Consider the following 22,458-nt stretch of genomic DNA (forward strand, 5'->3'; position numbering starts at 1 on the left):
AAGCACAGCAAGTAGAAGAGTAGATTGTATGTGGATTTTAACTGAAGCGCAGAGAGGAAATTGTGGGTCCTGAGGCCGCCACGGGCGATCCATCCATGGATTGGGTCCAATAATAATCATCCATCGTACCGGCTTCCTTTTGCTCTTCGGCTCATCTCGTGTCACTCTTCATCATGCCCAATTCTTTTCCCACTGATCAGCTTCATCATCAAACCTCGCTGAGATGAGCCATGTTCAGCCCCTGTAGCTCTCCAATGATAGCCTATGCTCTCTTAATCCACTGACTACATGCACGGACTTGGCCCCTACAATAATGAATCATCCCGATAAGACAGGAGACCCAGCAGGCAACGTTACGTCCGGGCACTCCTCCAACAAGCCCAACAAGCCCAGAGTGCGCCTGAGCTGTGAAACCTGTCGGCAGCGCAAAGTCAAATGCGACAAGCTGAATCCATGCACGAACTGCCAACGTCTCAGAACGAGGTGCGTTCCCGTTGAACGGGCACGTTTACCGCGCGGTAGATCCGGCAGACCAGCAACGGAGCGACCAGGCGACCAGGATGCGAGCCTGAAGGACCGTGTCTCGAAGCTGGAAAACATCATTCGTGAACTTGCTCGTGGGGGCGATCAGGCCTCCGCTCGGGCTATCTTAGCTGCTGCTGTCGATGAAGGTTCACAGGCTGGATCGTCGGATGGGGAGCATGGCGATGATGATGATTCGCAGCCTGGTCGTGTTCGGACCCCGGATACGTATCTGGGGTCTTCGTTTTGGGCTAGTCTGTTGAATGAGGTGAGACCATGGCTAATCTCATTTACGCGACACACATCCGATGATTTGGCTACTTAGTTAACTCCTGAACAGGTACCAGATGTACATCCCAGTGAGCAGAGTGGTTCGAAGGATGACCACCGTAATGCTGAGAACAGCAACCTAACCAACTACCGTCGACTTTTCTCCATGGCAAGCGGCAGTGACTCTACTAACAGGAACCCCCCGGGTCCCTCCCGCGCCCATCAACAGCTATGTTGTATATTCATGCAGAGGGTAGACCCGCTGTGCAAGATCCTCCACCGGCCCTCAGTGAAGGAGTTCCTCGCAGATGGAAAACCCTATTTGGACTATGAGCCAGGTCATCTTGCGCCAACTGCCCTTGCCTACGTCGTATACTTCGCCGCCTCATGTAGTCTCCACGACGAAGAGAGCATGCGCTGCTTCGGCGTCCCCAAGTCGTCCTTGGTAGCAAAATACCAAAAAGAAGCCGAAGCAGCCCTCGCCCGAGCAGACTTCATCACCACCAACGACCTCACCGTCCTACAAGCCTACGTTCTCTTCCTTGTACGTCCTCCCTTGTGCCCTATCCACCTCCACTTACTGATTTCCCCACCCCCAGCTCGCCCTTCGCTCTCAAGACCAGAGCCGCCGCATGTGGACGATGCTCAGCATGGCCCTGCGCATCGCGCAAGCGCTCTCCCTACACGTCCCCGATCCCCCATTCCACGTTACGCCATTCGAGCGCGAACTCCGGCGCCGCGTTTGGCTCGCCATCGGCTTCCTCGACGTCCAAGCGTCAATGGACCGCGCCTCCGAGCCAATGATGCAAGCCGCCTGGCTAGAATCCCACCCGCCAGCAAACGTTAATGACATCGACATAAGCCCAACCATGACCTCAAACCCACCCGACTCCCCAGGCTTTACAGATATGACTTTCACAATGGTGATCCGCAAAGCACAATACGTTACCCGATCCCTCAACTTCTCCGACTTCATCGAACCATCCATCAACACGCTCGCCATCCGCCAACAACTAGTCGTCGAATTTCAACACTCCGTCTCCAAGCTCCTGGCTCACGCTTCCCCCACCACAAACCCCCTCCACTGGCTCACAGCAGGCGTAGCAGAATGCACCCACGCCTCGATGCAGCTCATCACCCTACGGCCCCTCCAACGCGCCCCAAATTTCACTCCACCCCTTGTCCGTGGCGACCGTCTCCTCGAATTCGCCGTCAACGTGCTCACTGCCTCGTACCGTCTTCGCTCCGACCCCCGCTTCGCTACCTACCAATGGATCGAATTCGCCTTTCCGCCATGGCATAGTCTTGCTGTTGCGCTGGCGGAACTCTGTGTCTGCGACGAGAAAGCCGTCATGGAACGCTTCTGGGATCCGGTCGAATATACCTTCCATCAATTGGGGAGACTTGTCGCTGATTCGCAGCGCGGCATGCTGTGGAAGCCTATGGTCAAGTTGATGGATAGGGCGAAGGATAGGCGGAGGGAGTTACTTTTCAAGTCTACTTCCTCCGGCGGTTCTGGCTCTGGCCCTTCTTCATCCATACTCACATCCGGTTCGGCTATCGGTTCGGCTATCAGCTCGGAGCAGTTCTCCCCGCTGGATTTGTCTCGTCAGCAACAGCACCAGGAGCAGGAGCAAGAGCAGCAACAACAGCAGTCTATGGCTAAGCAGATCGACGCGCAACACCTCATGCACACCCCCGAAAGTCACAGTGGTCTTGATGGTGCAGCTGCTGCAGCGGCAGTCGCTGCGTCTGCGTGGCCGAATGTCTGGGACGCAGTTGATTACAATTACGCGGGACCAGGACTAGGGAATATGCAGATGGCGTGGACGAATTACGAGAACTTTGTGGCGGACTTTTACGTGAATGTTGATGATCCGGAGATTAATCGGTGATAAGATCAGAAGTCACCCGCCATTTTATTACCCCAGCGATAAATCTATCAATCCCGGAGGATGTACGAAGGGAGTCCGATTCTCTGAGGACATCTGATGGTGATGATCATGATGGTGATGATGAAATGAAACCCGAACCGTGCAATGGCACACTTTGGTCTAGCAAGGATATTGTGGGAAGCAGCTGCTCCCACCTCCCCTGTTACCTAACCTAACCTGACCTAACGCTACTATTCCCCTATCATACACTCGTTGAATTCAGGCATGCAGCAGCAGAGACTGCGCGAGCGAAACGAAAATATAGTGTGAATGACGTTTAAAGAGAAAGAAAGAAAGAGCAAACCGGGATAACACAAACAGCCCAATCACCATGTCTACCTCACCAATCAATCCTCCACCCACCCCGTTCCGGACGCCTAATTTATGTCAGATTGCCGATCAAGCTCCCCTCTCACCGTTACAAGAAAAATAAGATGAAGATCATATCAAACTCCTCTCCAAAACGTCATGTCCTGACTACTACCATACATAATGAACAGGTAGGAAGAAGGCTTTATTGGGGGCTCAGTGTACCCCCCCATTGGCGGGGGAAAGAAAATGATTTTGGAATGTAAAGAGTTCACCACCGCACGATGAGAAGAAGAATGAAAAGAAAGAAGAAATTCCAGGGTATTTGTACAACAATATATCAAAGTAAAAGTAAAGGGGAAAAGGAAACTCAGCAATGCAATAGTTAGCCAGATGATGAAGATGATGATAAGGATGATGATAACATGAAAGTTCGTTGCTCGAGGCTCGCTGCTTGCTGCTCGCTGCCCCATGTCACGCGTTCATTTCAGTAGTAATCCTCTTTCTCTATTATCATAATCAACTCAGTGAGTTCCTTACGCAGCGACCGGTTACGGTCCCAGGTTTCCACAATCTTCGGCCGGTGACTGAGAAATACGGCTTTCTTCCACGAGAGACCATTGTATTTCTGAGCCATGCCCGTCGGTAGGTTCCTGGCGATATTGCGCAGGACCAACGCCGCCTTGTAGGCCACACCGAAGGGTTCGGCTCTCTCATTGACTGGTGTATCCATGTAAAACCATTTGCGGACGATCCGCTCTTGAAGTACCGCACGCTTGGAGATAGGGGGTTCTGCATCGGCAGGGCGCTCTTCGGGCAAATGTGATGCCACATGGCCGGCCACCATGGCGGTGTTGGTGCTGGGGCCAGAAGAGCGGAACCGGGTGCAGTTATCCCAGAGGCAGGTATGAATCGGGGATTCGGCATTGTCCAGATTGTAGTGGCCCGGCGTGTCAGTAGGCTTGAGCTCCATGTGATCTGCGAAAACATGATTGCGCAGGTTGGTAGGAGTAGTGAAAGCGCGCTGGCAGGTTTTGGTGGGCTTCGAGTTGTCTGCCCATTTGCAATAAAGGTAAGGGAATCCCTGGAAGGTGTAGGCTGTTTCTAACGGACGGATGCCCTTGATGATAAAGCGAGTCGCCGCGCCAGGCCCGTTGATGACCTGTGCTTGCGCATTGGTGAACGTCGTGCTGACATTCTTGATGAATTCGGCTGCCGGAAGGACACCACCTCCCGGAACCCGGGGGTCCGCAAATCGGCTCTGGTATGCCTGCCACAGAGCTATTTGGGTGATTTCGCACTCTGCATCTTCAACAAAGCAACAGCGCAGCCAGCGCGAGCTACGCTCCGGCTCTTGTAGCTCCATTAGATCTTTCAGTAGTTCTGCCGGCACGCGAGGGATCTCGGATGGCGGCGGTGCGACTTTTTCCTCCTGGAGAACTGTCTCTTTCTTGCTAGGACGCGCTTCGTGCGTCAATAGGGCGATCATTCGCGGAACGAATACACTTGGAAAGTCGAAAACTTCAAGCATGGTCTCGATATTCTCACGGGAAAGCGTGTACTGGTACCAGAAGTCCAGCGCTCCGCTTAGGATATCCTTGTCCAAGTCCAGAAGAGTGTGGAAGTACAGCTGTTGCAGGGCTTGTTTGGGCATGCGCTCCAGTGCTTGGTTACCCTCAGAATCATTGATTTCGGTAGAAAAATGGGTGAGCGCCCAGAGCGCCCGGACGACGTGCGCACGGTCTGGGGACTCGAGGCAGTGAAGCAAAGAGATCCAAAGCGGGTCTTCAGGATCAGTCCTCATAAACTTAGTAACCTCTTCCGCAATGTCTAACGCATCGTTCTTGATTTCATTGAGGCGAGGCTGATTGGGAAGATTCAGCAGTATGACCAAGAAGTCCCTCAAAAGTCCCTTCGCATAACGTGAGACATAGAACGCGTTATCTGGAAGTAAGACCATATTCCGGAGAACCAATGTAGCTTCTTTGACATTGCGTAGACGGTGGTTGAACTCGTGCGTTTCGAGAGTATCATCAGGCAGAGTGACGGGAATTCTTTTTATCCTCTCGAGCAAATCGCGCGTTCCATGGAGCGAGTTGAGGACATTAACACGCTCCATGGGATGACGGTATTCGTACTGAAGTTCCCATTTGACGCCCGTGCATATTATGGAGACATCAATAGCTTTCTCCATTAGAGTTTCGGCCAGCAAAGGGAAACCCTCGAATTTGAATTTGTCCCAGCGTTGGTTGGAGATCTGGACAAGATGGTACAGCGCGAAATCAACCTCATCAGATATACCAGATTGCAGGCCGTAATGGGCGCGCTTATAGATATGGTCCGCTATAGCGTGTCAGTGGTACTCATGTCAGGATCATGGGTTGCTGCAAAGGCTTACGCACACTTGGGGACCTCGAGGTATCTGAGGGGAAAGTAAGGGTCATAGAAATCAGGTTGTTTAGCCACCTTGCCCGGCACAGTAACAAAGAGGCCCGGCCTGTTGCCTGGCGTTGCTACTTCGCGTGTGTTCATAGGGACTTTCTGCTCTTTGCCATCCCAGCCCTCCGTGGGGAGATGTGAACTGTTCGGGTTGGGCGCGGGGGAGTTCGAATGGGTTTGCGACATCGAGCTTGGCTGGGGTGATTGGTTTGAATTGTGATGTGAGCGCCGAACCGGGGCAGTATCGGGAATGAATGGTTGGTTGGCCTTGGGAGCCTGCCGCAAGCCCTCTACGGACGGGTTAGCACTGGATGTCCAGCAAAGATGCGAGTCACAGAGGTAAGATGAGTATATAAGTACTCACCTCGGAGGGACGTGCGGGGGGTTTGAGAAGCCATGTTGGCCTTGACTCGAGCACGCCAAAATCCGATTGAGTGTATCGTTCCGCGCCTTGGAAGGGGACAACCGGCTCTGTTAGGGCGCCCTGGAATACCTCTAAGAAAGACCAAGGTTGACCCAACGGGCACAGCCTACTAGTCAAGGGCACCTTCCGCAAAAGAAGCGCGAGATCTCGTGATTAGACGCGCCGAGAAGAAGTTGACCTCGAAAATGCTCCGTTTCTCGAAAGCCGTGCTTCTTGTCTCTCTGGAATATCGTTCCGAATTCCCTTTCTAAGACGATCGGAGTATGTTGAACGTGGAATCGAAATCTCGTCGTGTTCCGGAGAGTTTGTTCGCCTGCTGGGTTCGCGGGATGTTGTCCGGTAACGGGCTGAAAGCTGGGTCGCGATATGAAGCTATCGGAGAACTGCCTTTTCGAAACCAGAGAGGATGCGACGACGGGACAACAACAGACGTTCGCGTGAGAAGCGCTCGGGGATTTTGGATCGAAAGAGCCACTGCGCGATTTATCGAGGAGTAGCAGCGACAGATATAACCCGAGGACAGGCGTCAATTCCTTTGTCGAAAGCCGGGAGGGAGAGGGCGCGGCGTAAATATGAAGACAAGCTGATCCTGCGATCGATCCGTCCGTCGTTCATCCGCAGGGCAAAAGTCCGCGCTGCTCCTTCTGGCCTCAGGCGCGTGGCCGGAGTCATGGTTGTTCCGCGATGCCGTTCCCGGTCATGTTTGTCTGGTTTGGCCGGATGAGTAATGCTCACCACATGGGGTGCCTGATTCACCACGTATATCAGGCACTCATTATATGTGTAGATCAGGGTTCGTCGATCAACCCGGCTTGCATTGGTCTATCTCACCTGCTCTTCCTTATTTCAACCTCCATTGTAGGAGGCAGAGGGGCATCAAGGTATTGTACTAGCTTAGCTTTGGCATATCGCCCGCATCTGCCTACTAACGAGCCCATTAACCGAGGTCTGGTAGTATCTATATGAGACAAACTTTGCTTTCTCTCTCCCTCTCTCTCTTCCTTCACACAGATATCGCACATCACGACCTGACATCGTAATAGTTGCTGATTACTATATCTAGAAATCTCTGTAACTATCTAACTTTTGTATAATATTGGGGGTGCTTATGAAGATATGAAGATGTGCATCGCCCGAGTTGCTGATTTTAAGCCTAGCCTCAAGTCACCTGCTTCTATACTTCCAAACACCATGTCTTCTACCTGCGTCCAAATGTCCCCACGTCAACCCCTTCACATCAGTCACCATAGTTTGTCTGTCATAAAGCTCATAAGGTATTACATTAACATCTGCATTATCTGTCCTTATCCTTCCATATCCATTTCCCAATCCACACGATGCAAAGCCTAGCCCATCAGTTTACCGATGGCACTGCTCTCGCTCGTCTATCATTAGCCAAGTTCTCCCATACAACTACATCAATTACCCACAGGGGTCCGCTAAACTGGAGCCATATAATGGGAAACGGGGATCTGACCGCTATATTCGAGAAACGCACATTGACAAGTTTCACCCCGGACAGAGTAATATTGAAGGTCCTTCGTGTTCATGAGATCCTGGTATTACTTATTTTGGGGTAGGAGCAGAGGAAGTTCAGGTGCTAATCGGAGTGATTATCAGGAAGAGATTGATATTACTCACTTTATCGTCGAGGTTGGGAACATAAGTCAGTCGAGTCAACACGCAGGGTCCAAGCCAATATTTGCGGTAGTCGCGAAGCCACCGTGTCTTGCAGTGAAATATCCACGGGGGAACACGGTATGAAGATAAATTATCTACACTGACTCGTAACTAACATCATCATAGGTCCGCCGAATTCAGATCAAGTTCACCTTTGATCCTGACTACTACACTGCTTTGTCCATTCTTAGGGAAATAGGGTGTCCAGTCTCAGAACCTAGTGTCGGGTACATGCGCAAATTGGCCTCATCACAGTGGAACTCGGAATCGATTGAAGCGACATCTATAGCCAGAGGGCCTTCATATGGGAGTAGCATGTCAGGTCCATTCGTGCCTGTGGGTGCTTCTGCAATCCAACGCCCATCGACTACCCGCGCATCAAATTCCTCATCTAGTATCACAGCTTGTGGGTTTTCCCAGCGTCATTGGCACAGGACTACATATCTGACTCTAACAGTCAACTCAATGCCGTCTACCTCATGGAGCACTGCTCAGACAAGTGATGCGACCTGTATTAGTGCGAGCAGAGATCAGGACATCCTCGCATCAGCCCGAACACCTCTCCAGTACGCCCCAGTAATCGACTCGGAGGACGTGAGAAACCGCAACAAAAACACTGCTAGACCGTTCACCTCGTCAGCTGCTGAGCATCCCCCCAGCCTGGAGACCTTACCACCACGAAGAGTCCTTCCATGGGCCAGTACTGCCAAGAGAGCCAATACCATGACAAAAGCACCACCCGCTTTCTCACACGCAACAGTCACTCATGGTACCTCAACCAACATAGGTACGGAGGGTAGATGTCAAGTTAATCAAATCTGAAAGTGTACTAACCTTTATGAAAGCAACAGATACAACAGACAATCCTCAGATACCCACTAACTCATCCCAAAACGCACACTCACCCCAGATGAGAACGCAAAAGCAAAGAAGACCAGCCACCTCATGCGGAAGAACCACTGTGCCCCGACCATTCTCACCCTCACCAGCCTTACCCGACGTAAATGACGACAGAAAAATGCCTCAAGCGGAGTCAGATCCTAATCTACCATCTCGGCCAGGACCGTATAACCAGCCGCCGGGCCTACTAACAGCCATCCCGCAATTTAACCCACCATACCCACCTGGCAACACCAATTCACAAGCCGAGAGAGCAGACGCGAACAAAAGCCCGGCAGGAAAGCAAGGAGAGGCCCATCAAGGGAAGATCTTCGATGCCCTGACAGCGGCAGATCTTTCGTCGTACATGTCCACTCCCACGGAAGAGCGTATGACTCGTCTAGAAACGTGGGTCTGCAGCCAGCTTGAAGATGACGGCTTCCTCGAGCTTTGTAGAGATGTAGAAGGTATATGGCAGAGAATTGCGTTCGGGAGATGAGATAAGATTCCATATTTGTATTGTTTCGCTGCTCGACTGTATGTCCTACGGTACAGAAATTCGACTTTGATGGTATGTGAGTGAGCACATAAATATGCAGGCGGCTAATTGAAGGTTCTATGGGTTTGTTTCGTGCTTCAAATACTTGATGGGAGAAGAAAGTATGATATCCATTTAACTATACACGGACCACGAAAAGAAGAAGATAATTGCGCTAGTCACAGAAAAGAAATCATTAATATGTTAGGTAAAGCTGACCATTTTCTTTTCTGGGAGAGGGATAAAAAAAGAAGAGAAAATCGAAGCCAAATTGAATCAACTCAATTTTTCCAAAATACAGCCATCACTGAAACTAACCCCGTTCAATCGATCCCTGGTTATGAATCAGTTTACCGGCGACGATAGATCAGCCCAGAGAAGACGTTGAGGTAGCCTTCCTTAGTGAGAAGAGTGAAATCCACGACCATGTGACCATGTGGTTGCGCAGCCGATGTCATATTTGGTGATGTGGCATTCATGTTGTGTTCAGAAATTGCTGGGGGTGGAGAGGAGGCATTGGCGGCTACTTGGCCTTCAGCACCGACGGCCAAATCAGCGAGGTGTTGGAGAGAGCGTTGTTCGTTCGGGCCCATCACTGGTGGAGCAGCAGAGCCGCTCTTGCCGAGGCTGGGGTCATGGAGCTGGTTCTCCTGAGCTTTGGTTCGTCTCCATTCCAGGAAGACGCGGATCTTCGAATCCCAGCCGGCAGTACCAAAGATGTCGCCATATTCACCTGACTCAGCAGACCGTTTGGAGCGGTAGTCGAGGATTTCCTCGACCTTTTTGAGCGCCTCCCAGCATTGGTTCGAGTGCTCGGGAAGCACAGTGGCCTCAAGAAGAGTCATGGATCCCAGCGCAAGACTGTGCAGGTCGAAGGGTGTCGCCAGTCGGGACTGCATACTGGCTTTGTGCAACTCGTTGATAACCTCTTCCGCGGCGTAGATAATCTCGTATGGACTGTAGACGAATATATGCCGCTTGATGAGTAGGCGAATGGTCCAGTACAGCTGGTTTTGTAGGCTTTCAAAAAAGCCATAAGATGTGCCATCCTCGGGATTCTCGTGCGGTTTGCGGAAATCTGCTACCTCGGCCAGACGCTCGAGACCGGCGACCATGTTCGCTCCAATCAGACGGCCCAGCCCTGTGTTTGTCTGGCATACGTTGTGCTCCTGGGCGACAAGAGTGACCATCTCAATGAGGATCGTAGAGTACGCTGTAAGACTCGAGTGTAAGTTAAGGATCCCAAAATCAAAAGTAGAAGCCAGACATACATGCAATCCCCGCAGTGGCTGAGCCGAGGACTCTCTCGTCCTCGCGGCCACCAATTTCGAACGTTCCCAAAACACTAAAATCAGCAACGCTGATTGCATACCAGCGAGACAGAATGGCCAGAGAGACCCAACTGCGCCTTACGAGGTTTGCGTCAGAGTCAACGTCTGGATCTGACGATCGCTTGGTTTTCAGCTGCCCGAAGGCCTTCGCCATATCGGAGCCAAGCTTTGTCGCAGATTGAATGAGAGTGTGCTTGGGCACCCCATCCTTCATCACGAAGTTGTCTGGCCCTCGCGAGTCACAGTCAATAATCATGAGAAGTAAGGTCTGGAGCCAGACCAAGTTGATAGCTGATGGGCGGACCATAGCAGGCTGTCGCGTATAGTACAAGAGAAGGTCCTGTGCATTGTCGAACGACGTGACCCTCTCGAACACATTCGTCACACGATCCATGTGTGTACGTGTCACCGTGAACAAGCTGTACGAGAATATCTCTTGCACCTCTCGGCTGCATTGGTGTAGAAGCTCGAGAAGCCGTTCCTTTGAGTGTGGCAAAATGGGGAGGACTGGGTGAATCTTTTGATAGTACCTGTGTGGAGTTAGAGAGCTCGACTAATAGAAACGGGCTACATCTAGCTATTGAACTTACGCGTTAAGAGCGCCTTCATCCACATCCAAGGGTGTCATATCTTCATCCAAAGCTTGCTTGGGCACTTCAGGTATTTCAAGCCCGGCCGGCAAGTCGGCCTCATTGCCAGTTGACCAGAAGAGATTTCCAGATTTTGGTGCGGTGTGATTCACGACGGAGGGATTGCAGGGATCCGTCGCGCTCTCTCCAGCTTCTAGTAGTATGGTCAGTCTGTTGAACTGGTGTGGCGGCTGGAAGGTGGTCACGAACCGAAAGCATTCTGGGAGCGAGGATTGAACGGCGCCTGCGCGAAAGATGAGCTTGGAAGCCCTTCAAACACTGAGTATGTTCTCTTGCGACCAATGGGACCGGCGTCGATTGGTGGCGAAAAGTCTTGGTACGCCCTTGGAGAAGACACTTCGTTCATAGTCTGGTATGGCATGTCGGGATGAACCATAGCAGGTTGCATCTGACTTTCGAGTGTATGCAATCGTTCGGCAAGCTCCTTAATGTAACTATTATCGGCGTTAGCCAAACTTCATCCTCACCAGCAAAACCCATACGCGCATCGCAATTCTTACCCTTTGCTAGGGCCACGTTTCATGGGAACGCGACTGAACTGGCATACAACTCCAAGCCGGCGACAATTTGAGCAAGTTTCAACACCGGATTCGGAACTTGCATCGCAACGGACCTTTTAGACGCAACATGTTAGCTCACCCAGTCCCGCGTCGCGTCGAGACGAGAAAAAAGAAAAAAGCGTGTCGAGTGTACCTTTTTGCGCCTGCATTCATCGCACGCCCGAGAGATCTTGGATCTCTTCCGTCTCGCGCTCTGATCCCCATAGCTCAGGTCGTGGTTGGGGTCGACTCCGACTTGCTGGCTCGGGGTGAATTGCAGCATATGCTGTTGTTGGTGCTGGTCGGGGGAGGACGGGCGACCCATATCAGCGCCACCGGGATTGGAGGATCCTAGAACCATCGACTGACCATGGTGAACACCGTTGCTTGAGCCATCAGCGAGGCCAGGGCCAGAGGTCTCGCGCGAAAGCTCAGCTGATAGAAGTTCGTCGGCGGTCAACTGGCGGTTGTAGTACTGCATGGCACCTTGGCTCATCTGCGCCGCGTTGGGGGACGGGTAGGAAGGAGCCGGAGGCATATCGGTGTGCTCTCGAGAGTTCATTGTGGCTGGAGGGGATAAGAGCGCCAGGGAAGATCGAAGGTGGATGGTGGAGCGATGCTCCGGATGGTGGAGGAGGGAGGGAGTTGAAGGACGGAAGACGCGCGAACAGCAGGCAAGGTTTTACAGGCTAAAATTGCCTGGGCGGGGAGAAATTCGAAAGGGTTAGCGCCGAAGGCCGTCGGCGACGAGCAGGACACAGCAAACATGATCTCGCGACCGAATTGCAGGCATACCATCGCACCGAATCTGATGAGAATTCGGGGACGAGGATATAGTTTCATATTGGGATGATCGCGCCGACGCGGAGGGCCGGCTTTTTGTTTCTGCGTCCAGCGACGGATTAATACTATTTCCCACCGGCCCAGAACTCGACCATCGCTTCTTCGCTGACGGCCAGAAGTTTCTTTGGTCAATAGTTTCATCGAGCTGGAGAGCTTTGTCTTGATGAAAACTGCTTGGATTTTGTCTGCCAGGATCCCCTTCCTACTATCTTAACCTCGCCTTGTTGTTCTTGTATATGAGGCGATTGCGTGGCACTCGTCTGGTTGACCCGTATCTTCACCAGCCGTTGTCCCTCAGGCTCAGCTGCCAGCTAATGTTTACAACCACCCATTCCCCTATGAACGCTCCTTTTGACTTTAAGTGTGCACCTTTTCGCTATATGAACTCCAGCATATTGGCTTCAAATATTCAAACTCCGGGTTCATGTGGTGAGCTCTCACGTGAGGATGCTGTACGACGCCTAGTGCTCAAGGAGAGCTAAGTCGCAGCCAACTCCTGTCCTGATGCTGCACACTTAATCTCCGACTCGGTCTTTTTGCATTCAGCACGCAATTGTTTGTTTCTTGGTCCGAGCTCTTTATGCAATCTGTTCTCGCATCTTAGCAACAGCCTCAATTCTAGCTTCGGCTTAGGCATGTCCTGATCATGCCTGTTTGATCTGGTCCTCTCGTTAAACTCATGCTCTGGATCGCCTTCGCCTATCGCGATGCTAATTCTGCAGAGACTCTATCATATTCGACGTGTCCCGTATAACTCCTGGTCATACGGCTTTTAGGTCAATTGGCCTTTGCGAGGCTCATTGAACTCTTCGTTCCAGGCATCTGGTTCCCACTGACGAGAAGGATACAGCTCTGCCACGTCGGCCAAAACCTTGTTTCGGCTATGAGAAAGTAGCATGCACCTCCGAGGAGATTCTCGGTCTACTAAATTCTCAAGTTCACTGGGGTATAACTGTCAGGGGCTTTCAGCGTATGAGCGTGGTATCATTACTTGGTTTATCAATCGATTGCGACCTCATTGGTCGTGGATCGAGTGCAGCTGCATCAGATTACCCCTTACGACAATCCGGTGCCTTGCAACGGCGACCTCGACTGTTCTTCTACCTCGATAGCAGGATTATCGCTCTGTAACTCTTACCGGATGCATAACGCCAGACGAAGTATCTATCCCTTTGGTCTCGCCTCGGATAAGTCGTAGGGTTGGCAGGTAGTTTAGTCTTTGCTAAATGACTGAAATACGGAACAATGCATGGGCTTAGCCGCTCTTTGCATCTATTCTCGTTTACGAAATCAAGTACTACTATGTAGCATTTTGGTCCGGCACAGTATATTGGTGTCACAGACTATCTACACTTGATTAGACCACCATTGTCAAAGATCGTCCGACAAATTTCTCCTGCATCACTGGTTCCCTCGAGGAACCAGCTCGAGGCGCTGAAGTGCTCGTAAGCAGGTCTGAGCTCACCATGACGGGGTACATACTTAGTACAAGGAAAACTCTCAACTTTCCAACCGCCGATAACTGACCGAGATCCTTGAGAAACGGACAATCGCTATCAAGAACCATAGCGGCTTCCCACGACCTCGTTTCAACCACAAACCAAGAGAAGAGGACAATACGTAGCATTAATCGTGTTCCTCCACAGCGCGGGCACGGTCCGTTGGCTGGGGCTGACCGGTGCGCAGTAGGCTGAAACAGGTCCCACCACGTCGTGTCTGAGCTAGTCTAGTCTACTTAGTACTTAGTCAGTACCAGGGAGCAAGCAGCTCGGCCTATCTAAAATTAAGCCCTGCATTTTGGGGGGAAAGAAAATCCCAGGGCGTAAATTCGCCGACGGGGAAAGACGGACGCGATCCGTACGTAAGCAGAACAAGCAGTTCAATGGTTCCGGTTGTGCGGTTGATACGTAGGTTTGGTTTTTTTTTCTTTTTCCCTGTCTTTCCCTTTACTTTCCACTACTAAGAAGTATTGGGGTCCATTTGTTATCATTATGTAGTAGGATCATAGGATGAGGATTTGGGCGGAACTATCTGGGGAATAATAATGGAGGTTCCAGTCCCGGGATGATGATCCACGCAGACAAGGCAAGTCAGCCTAGCCGTGTACTAACTAGTCAGAGGAACTAACTAAAGATGATGCTAGTTAGTTAGTTAGGCTCCGGCTGGATCATCCTAATAAGTCCTTAGTAACTAACCAACTAACTGTTTACAACGGACTACGCCGAGCAGTAAGTGGAGGCGCAGACGGTCAGGTAATGGAATGGGATCCCGTCTATCTAGTGTGTACGATTCACAAAGCGTTTGTAACCCAGGTTTACTTAGTTACGTAGTGACTGCTAACTAGTCAGTAGATAGCCCATGTTCACCTTCCACACTAAACCGTTGGCTACCATATCACCGGCATGGTTGCCGGGGTGTTGGTGTTTCAAGTGATTCGCTTTGTTGGCTAGAATGTCTCTCCCTCTTTGAAATACTAGTAGCTTCAGCTTTCTGCTGCAACAATGTGGAGTGCGGTTCATTCCTGCACTCCTGACAGAGATGTTCACACCGAGCATCTAGGGAACTTATGTACCTGGCAAACCCATCTTACTTCCTGCAGCCGAGGGAGCGTTTCCCGTCCATTTGCGAGCTGACAACGAGGTATCAAGGGCCATACCGTGCGATTACCAGGGCGAGTTCACTCAGGGAGGCCCCGAGGGGACCCGACTATAGTCAGATTCGAGGGTATAATTGGCGGAAGAAGACATCCACTCAGCGCTGTGTAGATCAGGCCCCGCCGCATGACCGACCATCAAAACCGCTGCAATTGCCCCGAACAAGAAGCAGTGACGCCATCCCGCAGTCCCCAACAACCCGTGATTTTGACGCTGGGATCTGAGTCCCTAAGTGGACAACTGATCGGTGATGTAAAACATGGTCCCTAGCGGAATTGGTATCTTTTTCCTGACTCTCTGATAGGCTTCTTGGGATGGGCGCAAGCAAGAAGGAAGCCATTGTCACAGTCTCAATGGTCGGCAATTCCACGGTGATCATATGGGGAAGTGGTCAGGAATTTTCACACCGATACCATACCGTACGTCACTAATACGCCACGGATACAGCACAAAAACAGTTGAGCTGAACCTGCATCTTAACCTGTGCTGCGTGCCTACTTTTTATCGACTTCCTATTTTCGAACTACTCTGGCCTCAAATAGGAGGTTACTCCTTAGAAGTCAGTAACACTGCGGCCGGACGGAGTCACCGACATTATACTTCATTCATAAGCAATATGTCAATAATTCTCCTGTGTGCACAATTGCCCCGGAGTACGGTGCACAGAACATTCGGCGTTGGGACAAGGGACAGGATCCAGGGCACATGCATGAAAGGTCGAACCGCCTAATGGCACAGACTTTCCAGCCCGGAACATGGTTCAGTCCACGGGGTCAACCATGGTCCAAATCCAGTGCCTGCCCATTCGCAAGCACCCATGTCCGGTCAGAACCGCATGAGTGGCTGGAGCAAGAAAAGGATGGACTGCATAGAAGATTGGAATTTGGTTTTCTAGAACTTATGGCTGTGAAGGTGTGTGTCCATGGCAAGAGAGGATGGACTGCCAGCCTAAGGCGTTCAAACCTGATTTACCACCACTGGGAGAACTACTACCGACTACTTACCCGCTGCAACAGTCCTTTGACGACTCCGTACTCTGTTGTACCTCCCCCCCCCCCCAAGGCAGCAGGCATTTGCCTCAACAGTCATTGGTTCGGGACACGTCGCGAATTGTACCATGGCGGCTGACGCTACTGAGAAGTTTCCCGAAATAACTATCAACACATAGTTCCCGGCGATGCAGCATCACTTTAATACAGGATTCTTCTGGCCATGTCCCTGCCCAGCAGTGCTGCCCACTGGAAGAGGGTCGGTGTCGGAATATCTTAGGCCAACCAAGGGAATATGGTCACTAGTCACCGGCCCGGTTGTGGTGCCCCAGAGTTTTCGTAACAGGATCCATTCGGCCCCTCAACTGAGTTTGGTCCGTTCTCCACGAAGCCTTTAGACCACAAGTTTGTAGACTAGGCTCCTCGACGCTTGGAAGTCTGAACCCTAACCTAAGACCTAAGGACAAGTTCCTGCCAACAGTCTAACCTTTTCCAGTCGGGTCTAATTCTGAGCGGGCTATCTAGTCTATCCGGGCGTGAAGCGCGGCTAACCGATTTCGCTACGTTTAGAATCATCACTATCACCTGGGATGAGAGCAGGAGAGAGGAGGACAGTGAGAACGAAGTCAGGTTCTTCGGGAGAATTGTCCCTCCCCCAACAAGCTGTTACGTCGTCGGAGATCCCTTGCATTTGGTACATACATGAAGTACCTGGGTCGGATTCGAGATCTCAATCTCACCTGAAATGCTTGGTTATGATACCGTATGTTACGTCTTTCCGAGCCATCTTAGTAGGAAGTTAGTGAGTTAGCGGCGGTGCACACCGAGCATCAGCACGCTGGCTGCATGCTTCTTGGGGTACCTTGCTCTGGACAGCAAGACAAAAAGTCTTCTGCTGACGCGGCAGAAACATGGCATCCAATGCACGACACGAATACCAGATGGAATTGTTCGGGATGGATTGCCAGTAAGAGGAGGAAGATCCAGGGGTAAGGCAACCAATTCGTAGGTAGGGGTTGACAGAGAGAGCTGGAGTAAACAGGGCTCTAGCCACAAGGCTGACAATCCGGGATGGATCACATACCTGGGGGAAGGGGAGAAGGGGGATCGATTTGCGTAAGAAATGGAATCGTGCGTGACAGCTTGGCTTTGTTGGCACGAGGCTCGTCAAAAACAATTCATTGCCCAATTCTAAGTATCCATGGAATGGCCCGTGGGCTATGTGGAGCGATAGTTTTCTCTTTGGCTCGCTCTTTCTCTACGTGCCTTTGTGTGTGTGGGCGCTTGTTGGAAAGGTAGTATTTCGTATTCAGGGATCAATTACTGAAATCGTAGGATTAACTAACTAACTAGAGGGTGAGAAGTTACAAATGATGTTCGGAATTTATCTGCTACAGGATTGAGTGTCTGTGCTATAAGTAGTAACTAGTTAACGATAGCAAAGCAAGCAAGCAAGCGTCCGATCAACACCGAACGTGGAAGGGAAAGAAAGGAAAAGAAGAGAAAAAAAGAAAATCATAGTCAAGTAACAGTAAAGTGGTAAAGTAAAAGGATGTAAGTAATGAAATGAAATAAACGAGTAATGTATACAGACTCCGGACCAGCAGAGCGACCAAAGGCGTCACCCAAATCTCCTTGCGGCCGCCGAGTTGTTCCACTTTCCTTCCACTTCGCCGCCCCCCTCTGACCCTCTCGCCGAAACCCAAAGCGACCGGACTGAACTGCGACTACTTCTTCCCGCTCCCCTCCCGCCTTTCTTCTCCCCTTCTCTTCCCTTCTCTTTTTCCCTTTTCCTCTTTTCCACAGGGTTACTTCTGCAACTCTGCCTGGAGATCGATCGCTTTTTCTCTTTATCTTGGCCGCCACAGCCGGTATTTGGTGTCCTGTCTCACGGCCGGCGCCAAACGGTGCGTAGGCTTTGGCCCCCCCTCTCCCCTTCCCTTCAATCCTCCTCTCCTGAATTCCTTTGGGTTTTTTTTGTGTATGTGCCTGTTGGGCTTTTTTCGTTCCGGTTCGAATTGCCCATCCCGCCCCTGGTACCTGAGTGCTGCCATTGTGTGAACTCACCTACCCGCTTCCTTTGTTCTCGCCTTTTTCTACACTATACACCCTCCCCTCCACGGGCTTCTTTTACCAAGGCTGCCATCCCGAAACGGCAGCCTAATCGACCTTCCGACCTCAGTTGCGATTCGACCCTTATACAGGTGAAACGGCGTTTCTGTGACCTCGTTCGGTGCATTGGGATATTCAAGCTGGTGATACCCTTGCTTTGTTGGAGTTTGCCTTGGTTTCTGCTGGTCCGGTCTTTGCGACGGACCACACCACCGATACCCCCGAATTTCTCGCCTTGACGGCCTCTTCGTTTTCCTCCGGCAGGTCTTCCTGTTCGGCTACTATCCCCATACGAATCTATCAAATATAAAAAAAGACCAACCCAGGCGGAGGAGTGTGCGACTTCTCGGCCCCCCACTCTATTCACTTATATACCCTTTTGATCTATATACCGTCGCGAATCGTCGCATGTTCCTTTCTCAGTAACCGCGGCGATGCTTATCGATGGCGAGAAGTGGGCTTGTGAAGCTTGCGTCCGGGGTCACCGTGTCAGCAGCTGTCACCACAGTGGTAAGTGTGGCAACCAACCATCTCTCTGACGCATCACATCGTTCCCGTCGCAATTGCTAACGTGGCGTGGCTGCAGACCGCCCCTTGACCCACATTAACAAAAAAGGCCGTCCTGTCTCCCAATGCGCTCACTGTCGCGGCCTACGCAAGTCACGGACAACCCACACTAAGTGCGAGTGTGGTGACAAGAAAAAGAACTGCCACAAGAATGACTCAGATCCCCATGCTACTGATAAGCGGGATCACAAGCGTGAGCATGATGGTGATGGTGAACTGGTTCATAGTTTTCTGATCTGGATTTTACAGAGGACTCCCGTCTGAAATGTGGCTGCATTCATGGTCAGCGCTGTACCTGTGCGCTGAAGAAGGAACCCCACTTGGATACCGTTCCGGAGACCGGCCTACCTCCACCCCCAGCTGCGGCGCTGTTGGATCAGCCCAAGAAGCCGCAGCTGACCTCGACCAAATCGGAGAGTACCTTGACTATTTTCCGCGATGGCCACCACAAGCCGGCTCATAAGCACAACGACATGGCTCACAAATGCGGTCTGCCCTATACGATACCCCGTTCTCATACCATTCATGGTGGCGATGTGGCCCGCCGCTCGGTCGACCATCTGCCTTTGGTCCAGCCCACCATGCTCAACGAGGGTTTCGCGAACCAACAACAGCCCGCAGAACAGTCACCGTCGCGCGGACAACATCGCCGTGTCAAGTCTGAACATGGTTCTCCTGAGAATGCCGCCGTCGTCTCGCCGGACAACGTCCCGACAACCGTTCCCCCACTCGACCTCTCGTCCTTTTTCCCTCAAGTTCAGACAGCGGAGAACGCTGGTGACGTTGGCGTTCCCGAGCCGGTCTCGATGCCCATGAAGACCCCTCTGGACCCACTGGTCACGTCCGGGTTACCGTTCGACATGTCATCATTCTCATCCTTCCCAACAACAGCGACATCGCCTGTCAATTGTGTCGCGTTCCAGGACCCGTATAAGGAGCCTTTCTTCACGTCCCCCGAGGGTGACGTGTCTCTTCAGTCGACCGCATTCAGCGCCCCTCCTGTCGATTGGTCCAGCTTCCCTCTGTACTCCTCGGAAGTACCAGCCGCGACAAGCACTCAAGCACCCTCCTACGCAAGCTTCGATTACAACTCTATGGCTCCCGGATTTCCAGCCCCGTCCTCATCCGGCGACATCTCTGAAGCGGATGAGTTCGCGCCGATCCCTGGCTTGGGACGGACTGGCAGCGATCTGCACGATCTCAACAGCGTCAGCGAGGGCTCCGACATCGATCATTTCCGCATCAGCTCAGCGTCGTCATTTATCGGCCTTCCTCAGGCACAGCTCTTGGCATCGAATAACCTTGAGTCGATTGACATTGACGACTTCCTCAAGTCGGCCAACGAGTCCACGGCGGCGTTGGAGCATCAGCTCCAGGCCACTATGGGCATGGAAGCCAAGCAACTGCCGACCGAGGACGCCTTCGCCATGTCAAATGCAGAAGCCTTCAAGCCGGCGACCACGCCGACTGCCAGCATGTCGATGACCACGCCTCCTACCGAAGCCGCTTGGAACGTGGGGCTCTTCGACCCCAACACTGCCCCCATGAGCGAAAGCAGCAATGGCAATTTCTACGTGCCGCCATGGGTGCAGTAGGGCTGCTTATTGATGAGACGCGGCTTGCTACATAGTGTTGTGGTCTGTTCGCGGCACCTTACCACCACCTCACACCGTCTGAGTGACGACACCTACGTCTTCATGACCTTGATGAGAGATGATGATAAATGCCTGATTTATCTGTGTTCTATTTAGCAGTCCGAGAGTGACACTAAACTATAGCATCCAAATTTTATAAAGATTACAATTGTTACATTCATTCGGCTTTTTTTTTCTTTGCCTGGCTGGGTCTTGTCCACCCTTGTGTACATTTTGCATATTTTTTTTTCTTCCCTCCTTAGTGCTTTCTCTGGCTATTGTGTCGAGTCACTCGCTCTGCCATGTTCCCCACCCGCATAGATAGAGCTGATTTCTGCAGCGTTCTACACGCGATAGACAGCGGGTCTTTTTGTCTGAATCAAGAAAGACTATTCTTAGTTGTGGAGTGTGTTCGTTCCTTCCATGCCCCGATCCGCAGTGGATCGATCATTCTTCATCAGGGACAACGCAGATAGATGCATCCTAGTCAAGATAGTTAATTGACTAACGCAGTAGGCCTAATCGAGGATTACGTCAACTCAGCTGCAGCAACAGAAGCAGACACCGAAACCCTCTTTTCGGCGTACTCTGTAAGTTACAATAATTCGGTCAGAAATATAATCAACCAAGAGAAAGAAAGGGAAAAAATTAGATACTCTGTCAAGGTATGCATCACGTATTGATGTAAATACTAGTTATGTACGGAGTGTACGTTGTGTACGTTGTGTGTGCATAGTTATTGCATGCTAGTAGCGGTGAGTAAAGCCGGTTCCCAAGTCCGGCGGTGTGGTTCAATCATTTTGTGGCTTGCTTTGCTTTGCACTTGCAGAGTAACTAACTAGAGTTCAGCTGTTCGATTTTCCCCCCCGTCATCTGATCGATCATGGTGGTGGTCTCCACCATCTTCAATAAATTTTCTTTCTCGTTTTATTTTTTAAATTTACTGTAAGTAATTATTGTCGGTTGAACGGGTCACGATTGTATGCCTACTATGGCTTGATTATATTGACGTCTTCTATCGAACTTGTCTCTAGTAGGAAGAAAAGTTGACGAGATTGAAGAAGTGAGGTACCAGTACCAATACTAAAACTATAGTGTACACCACTTCGTATGCGCAGAGGTAGATATACTACTACCACTCCCTACAACAATACATGCAAACCTTCAGTTTCAGATTCCAAACCCCATTAAAAGAAACTCGGTTACTTACAATACACCCTATCAGGGATCTGAATCAAGATCGATGTAAGTATAAGTACGAACAGACCAAAGCCAAGTCCCAACAAGCCTTGTCGAGTCAAAGCTTGTTTAGGGTCTTCTCCCCTTGCATAAATTGGGACAGATTCTTTCAGGGATGGTTGATGATCGAAAGTAATTTCTTAAGTAATTTATTGGTTATGATGTGCAGAACCATTTATTGAGTAACTTGGAAGTATATGTTCAGAATTTAGTGGGTGAGATAAATGCCTCATGTGGGGTGTGGGTTAGTTGCGGACTGATGATGGTTGTGAACTATAATAGTAGGTAATAATTGCTTGCTAAAATGGTGAGAATACTGATTAATATTGTTCTATTTATCTATATACTCATGGACCTAAAGGAATTATTGAAGATGATTGGTTTCTAGTTCTCTGCAGGTTTTGGAACTGTGTCTGTAGGATTTTCAGAGATTGTTAGTGTGATCGGGAGTTGACACTTCTAACTAGTATTCAGTGGATCAATGTCTGCAGTGTACAAGTGACATATAAACTTCTGATAAGTTATAGGATATATCGCATTTATACTCATTAGTTGGGATATATCCATGGCCACTAATAAGTTATTCATTGAATAATCCTCCTCCGCAATCATTAGTTGTCATTGTTGCTATGTGGGTAGTACTGTTGCAGAGTCCAATATATATACTAACTACTACCACTACTTAAATCGATCGCAACCACTCCACTGATTGTCCTCTTGTCCCTCAACAAAAAGTACTAGGAAGTGTTCAATATTACTTGTTACATAGTATTGATTAATGATACATCAACCAGACACTGACTTCGATATCCCAAGATTGAATTTGTTTTATGTTAATTTTTTTTTCGTGTCACGGATATAGTTGGTTGATTAGATGTATAACATGATCACTTCGCCGTGGTCGA

General features: G+C 50.6%; 8 protein-coding genes across 8 annotated transcripts; 4 read left to right on the forward strand and 4 right to left on the reverse strand.

Moving 5' to 3' along the window:
* Positions 1-313: 313 nt before the first annotated feature.
* ASPBRDRAFT_655238 (Zn(II)2Cys6 transcription factor) lies at positions 314-3,105 on the forward strand (the record flags this gene model as incomplete). Its single annotated transcript, XM_067628555.1, has 3 exons — positions 314-790; positions 848-1,336; positions 1,392-3,105. 3 exons carry the CDS (start codon positions 314-316, stop codon positions 2,685-2,687), a joined length of 2,262 nt encoding a protein of 753 aa, XP_067484911.1. The 3' UTR covers positions 2,688-3,105.
* Positions 3,106-3,522: 417 nt separating this feature from the next.
* Positions 3,523-5,872, reverse strand: ASPBRDRAFT_50516 (putative chromatin remodeling complex subunit (Rsc9); the record flags this gene model as incomplete). Its single annotated transcript, XM_067626554.1, has 3 exons — positions 3,523-5,378; positions 5,438-5,764; positions 5,839-5,872. The coding sequence occupies 3 exons, from the start codon at positions 5,870-5,872 to the stop codon at positions 3,523-3,525; spliced, it is 2,217 nt and encodes a 738-aa protein (XP_067484912.1).
* A 1,363-nt stretch (positions 5,873-7,235) lies between these two features.
* On the forward strand, positions 7,236-8,956 carry ASPBRDRAFT_61195 (uncharacterized protein; the record flags this gene model as incomplete). The annotated part of the gene is made up of 3 exons (XM_067628288.1): positions 7,236-7,457; positions 7,705-8,365; positions 8,424-8,956. The coding sequence occupies 3 exons, from the start codon at positions 7,236-7,238 to the stop codon at positions 8,954-8,956; spliced, it is 1,416 nt and encodes a 471-aa protein (XP_067484913.1).
* Positions 8,957-8,988: 32 nt separating this feature from the next.
* On the reverse strand, positions 8,989-12,390 carry ASPBRDRAFT_36904 (putative C6 finger domain protein). The gene is made up of 6 exons (XM_067623602.1): positions 11,670-12,390; positions 11,477-11,589; positions 11,166-11,410; positions 10,917-11,109; positions 10,267-10,856; positions 8,989-10,208 (listed from the first exon to the last, which is right to left on the reverse strand). The coding sequence occupies exons 1-6, from the start codon at positions 12,075-12,077 to the stop codon at positions 9,346-9,348; spliced, it is 2,412 nt and encodes an 803-aa protein (XP_067484914.1). The 5' UTR covers positions 12,078-12,390; the 3' UTR covers positions 8,989-9,345.
* On the reverse strand, positions 11,751-12,667 carry ASPBRDRAFT_245213 (uncharacterized protein). The gene is made up of 2 exons (XM_067622054.1): positions 11,885-12,667; positions 11,751-11,813 (listed from the first exon to the last, which is right to left on the reverse strand). Exon 1 carries the CDS (start codon positions 12,497-12,499, stop codon positions 12,074-12,076), a length of 426 nt encoding a protein of 141 aa, XP_067484915.1. The 5' UTR covers positions 12,500-12,667; the 3' UTR covers positions 11,751-11,813; positions 11,885-12,073.
* Positions 12,668-13,673: 1,006 nt separating this feature from the next.
* ASPBRDRAFT_36906 (uncharacterized protein) lies at positions 13,674-13,990 on the reverse strand. The gene has a single exon (XM_067623603.1). It carries the CDS (start codon positions 13,983-13,985, stop codon positions 13,716-13,718), a length of 270 nt encoding a protein of 89 aa, XP_067484916.1. The 5' UTR covers positions 13,986-13,990; the 3' UTR covers positions 13,674-13,715.
* Positions 13,991-15,049: 1,059 nt separating this feature from the next.
* ASPBRDRAFT_36907 (uncharacterized protein) lies at positions 15,050-16,072 on the forward strand. The gene is made up of 2 exons (XM_067623604.1): positions 15,050-15,264; positions 15,317-16,072. Exons 1-2 carry the CDS (start codon positions 15,139-15,141, stop codon positions 15,740-15,742), a joined length of 552 nt encoding a protein of 183 aa, XP_067484917.1. The 5' UTR covers positions 15,050-15,138; the 3' UTR covers positions 15,743-16,072.
* Positions 16,073-18,547: 2,475 nt separating this feature from the next.
* Positions 18,548-21,002, forward strand: ASPBRDRAFT_50520 (uncharacterized protein; the record flags this gene model as incomplete). The annotated part of the gene is made up of 6 exons (XM_067626556.1): positions 18,548-18,623; positions 18,700-18,873; positions 18,930-20,271; positions 20,655-20,752; positions 20,831-20,904; positions 20,967-21,002. The coding sequence occupies 6 exons, from the start codon at positions 18,548-18,550 to the stop codon at positions 21,000-21,002; spliced, it is 1,800 nt and encodes a 599-aa protein (XP_067484918.1).
* Between the last annotated feature and the right edge of the window lie 1,456 nt (positions 21,003-22,458).

This window comes from Aspergillus brasiliensis, assembly GCF_001889945.1.
Source record: "Aspergillus brasiliensis CBS 101740 unplaced genomic scaffold ASPBRscaffold_1, whole genome shotgun sequence".
In the NCBI taxonomy this organism is placed as follows: domain Eukaryota; kingdom Fungi; phylum Ascomycota; class Eurotiomycetes; order Eurotiales; family Aspergillaceae; genus Aspergillus; species Aspergillus brasiliensis.

Bases quoted from the DNA above. Each gene is read 5' to 3' on its own strand.
- ASPBRDRAFT_245213 (XM_067622054.1), bottom strand. From the start codon at position 12,499: ATGAAACTATTGACCAAAGAAACTTCTGGCCGTCAGCGAAGAAGCGAT.
- ASPBRDRAFT_36907 (XM_067623604.1), top strand. From the start codon at position 15,139: ATGACCGACCATCAAAACCGCTGCAATTGCCCCGAACAAGAAGCAGTG. The intron at 15,265-15,316 runs GTAAAACATGGT...ACTCTCTGATAG, and splicing joins GTGGACAACTGATCGGTGAT to GCTTCTTGGGATGGGCGCAA.
- ASPBRDRAFT_36906 (XM_067623603.1), bottom strand. From the start codon at position 13,985: ATGCTACGTATTGTCCTCTTCTCTTGGTTTGTGGTTGAAACGAGGTCG.
- ASPBRDRAFT_36904 (XM_067623602.1), bottom strand. From the start codon at position 12,077: ATGAACTCTCGAGAGCACACCGATATGCCTCCGGCTCCTTCCTACCCG. The intron at 11,110-11,165 runs GTTCGTGACCAC...CCATACTACTAG, and splicing joins TCGCTCCCAGAATGCTTTCG to AAGCTGGAGAGAGCGCGACG. The intron at 10,857-10,916 runs GTAAGTTCAATA...AACTCCACACAG, and splicing joins GATGAAGGCGCTCTTAACGC to GTACTATCAAAAGATTCACC.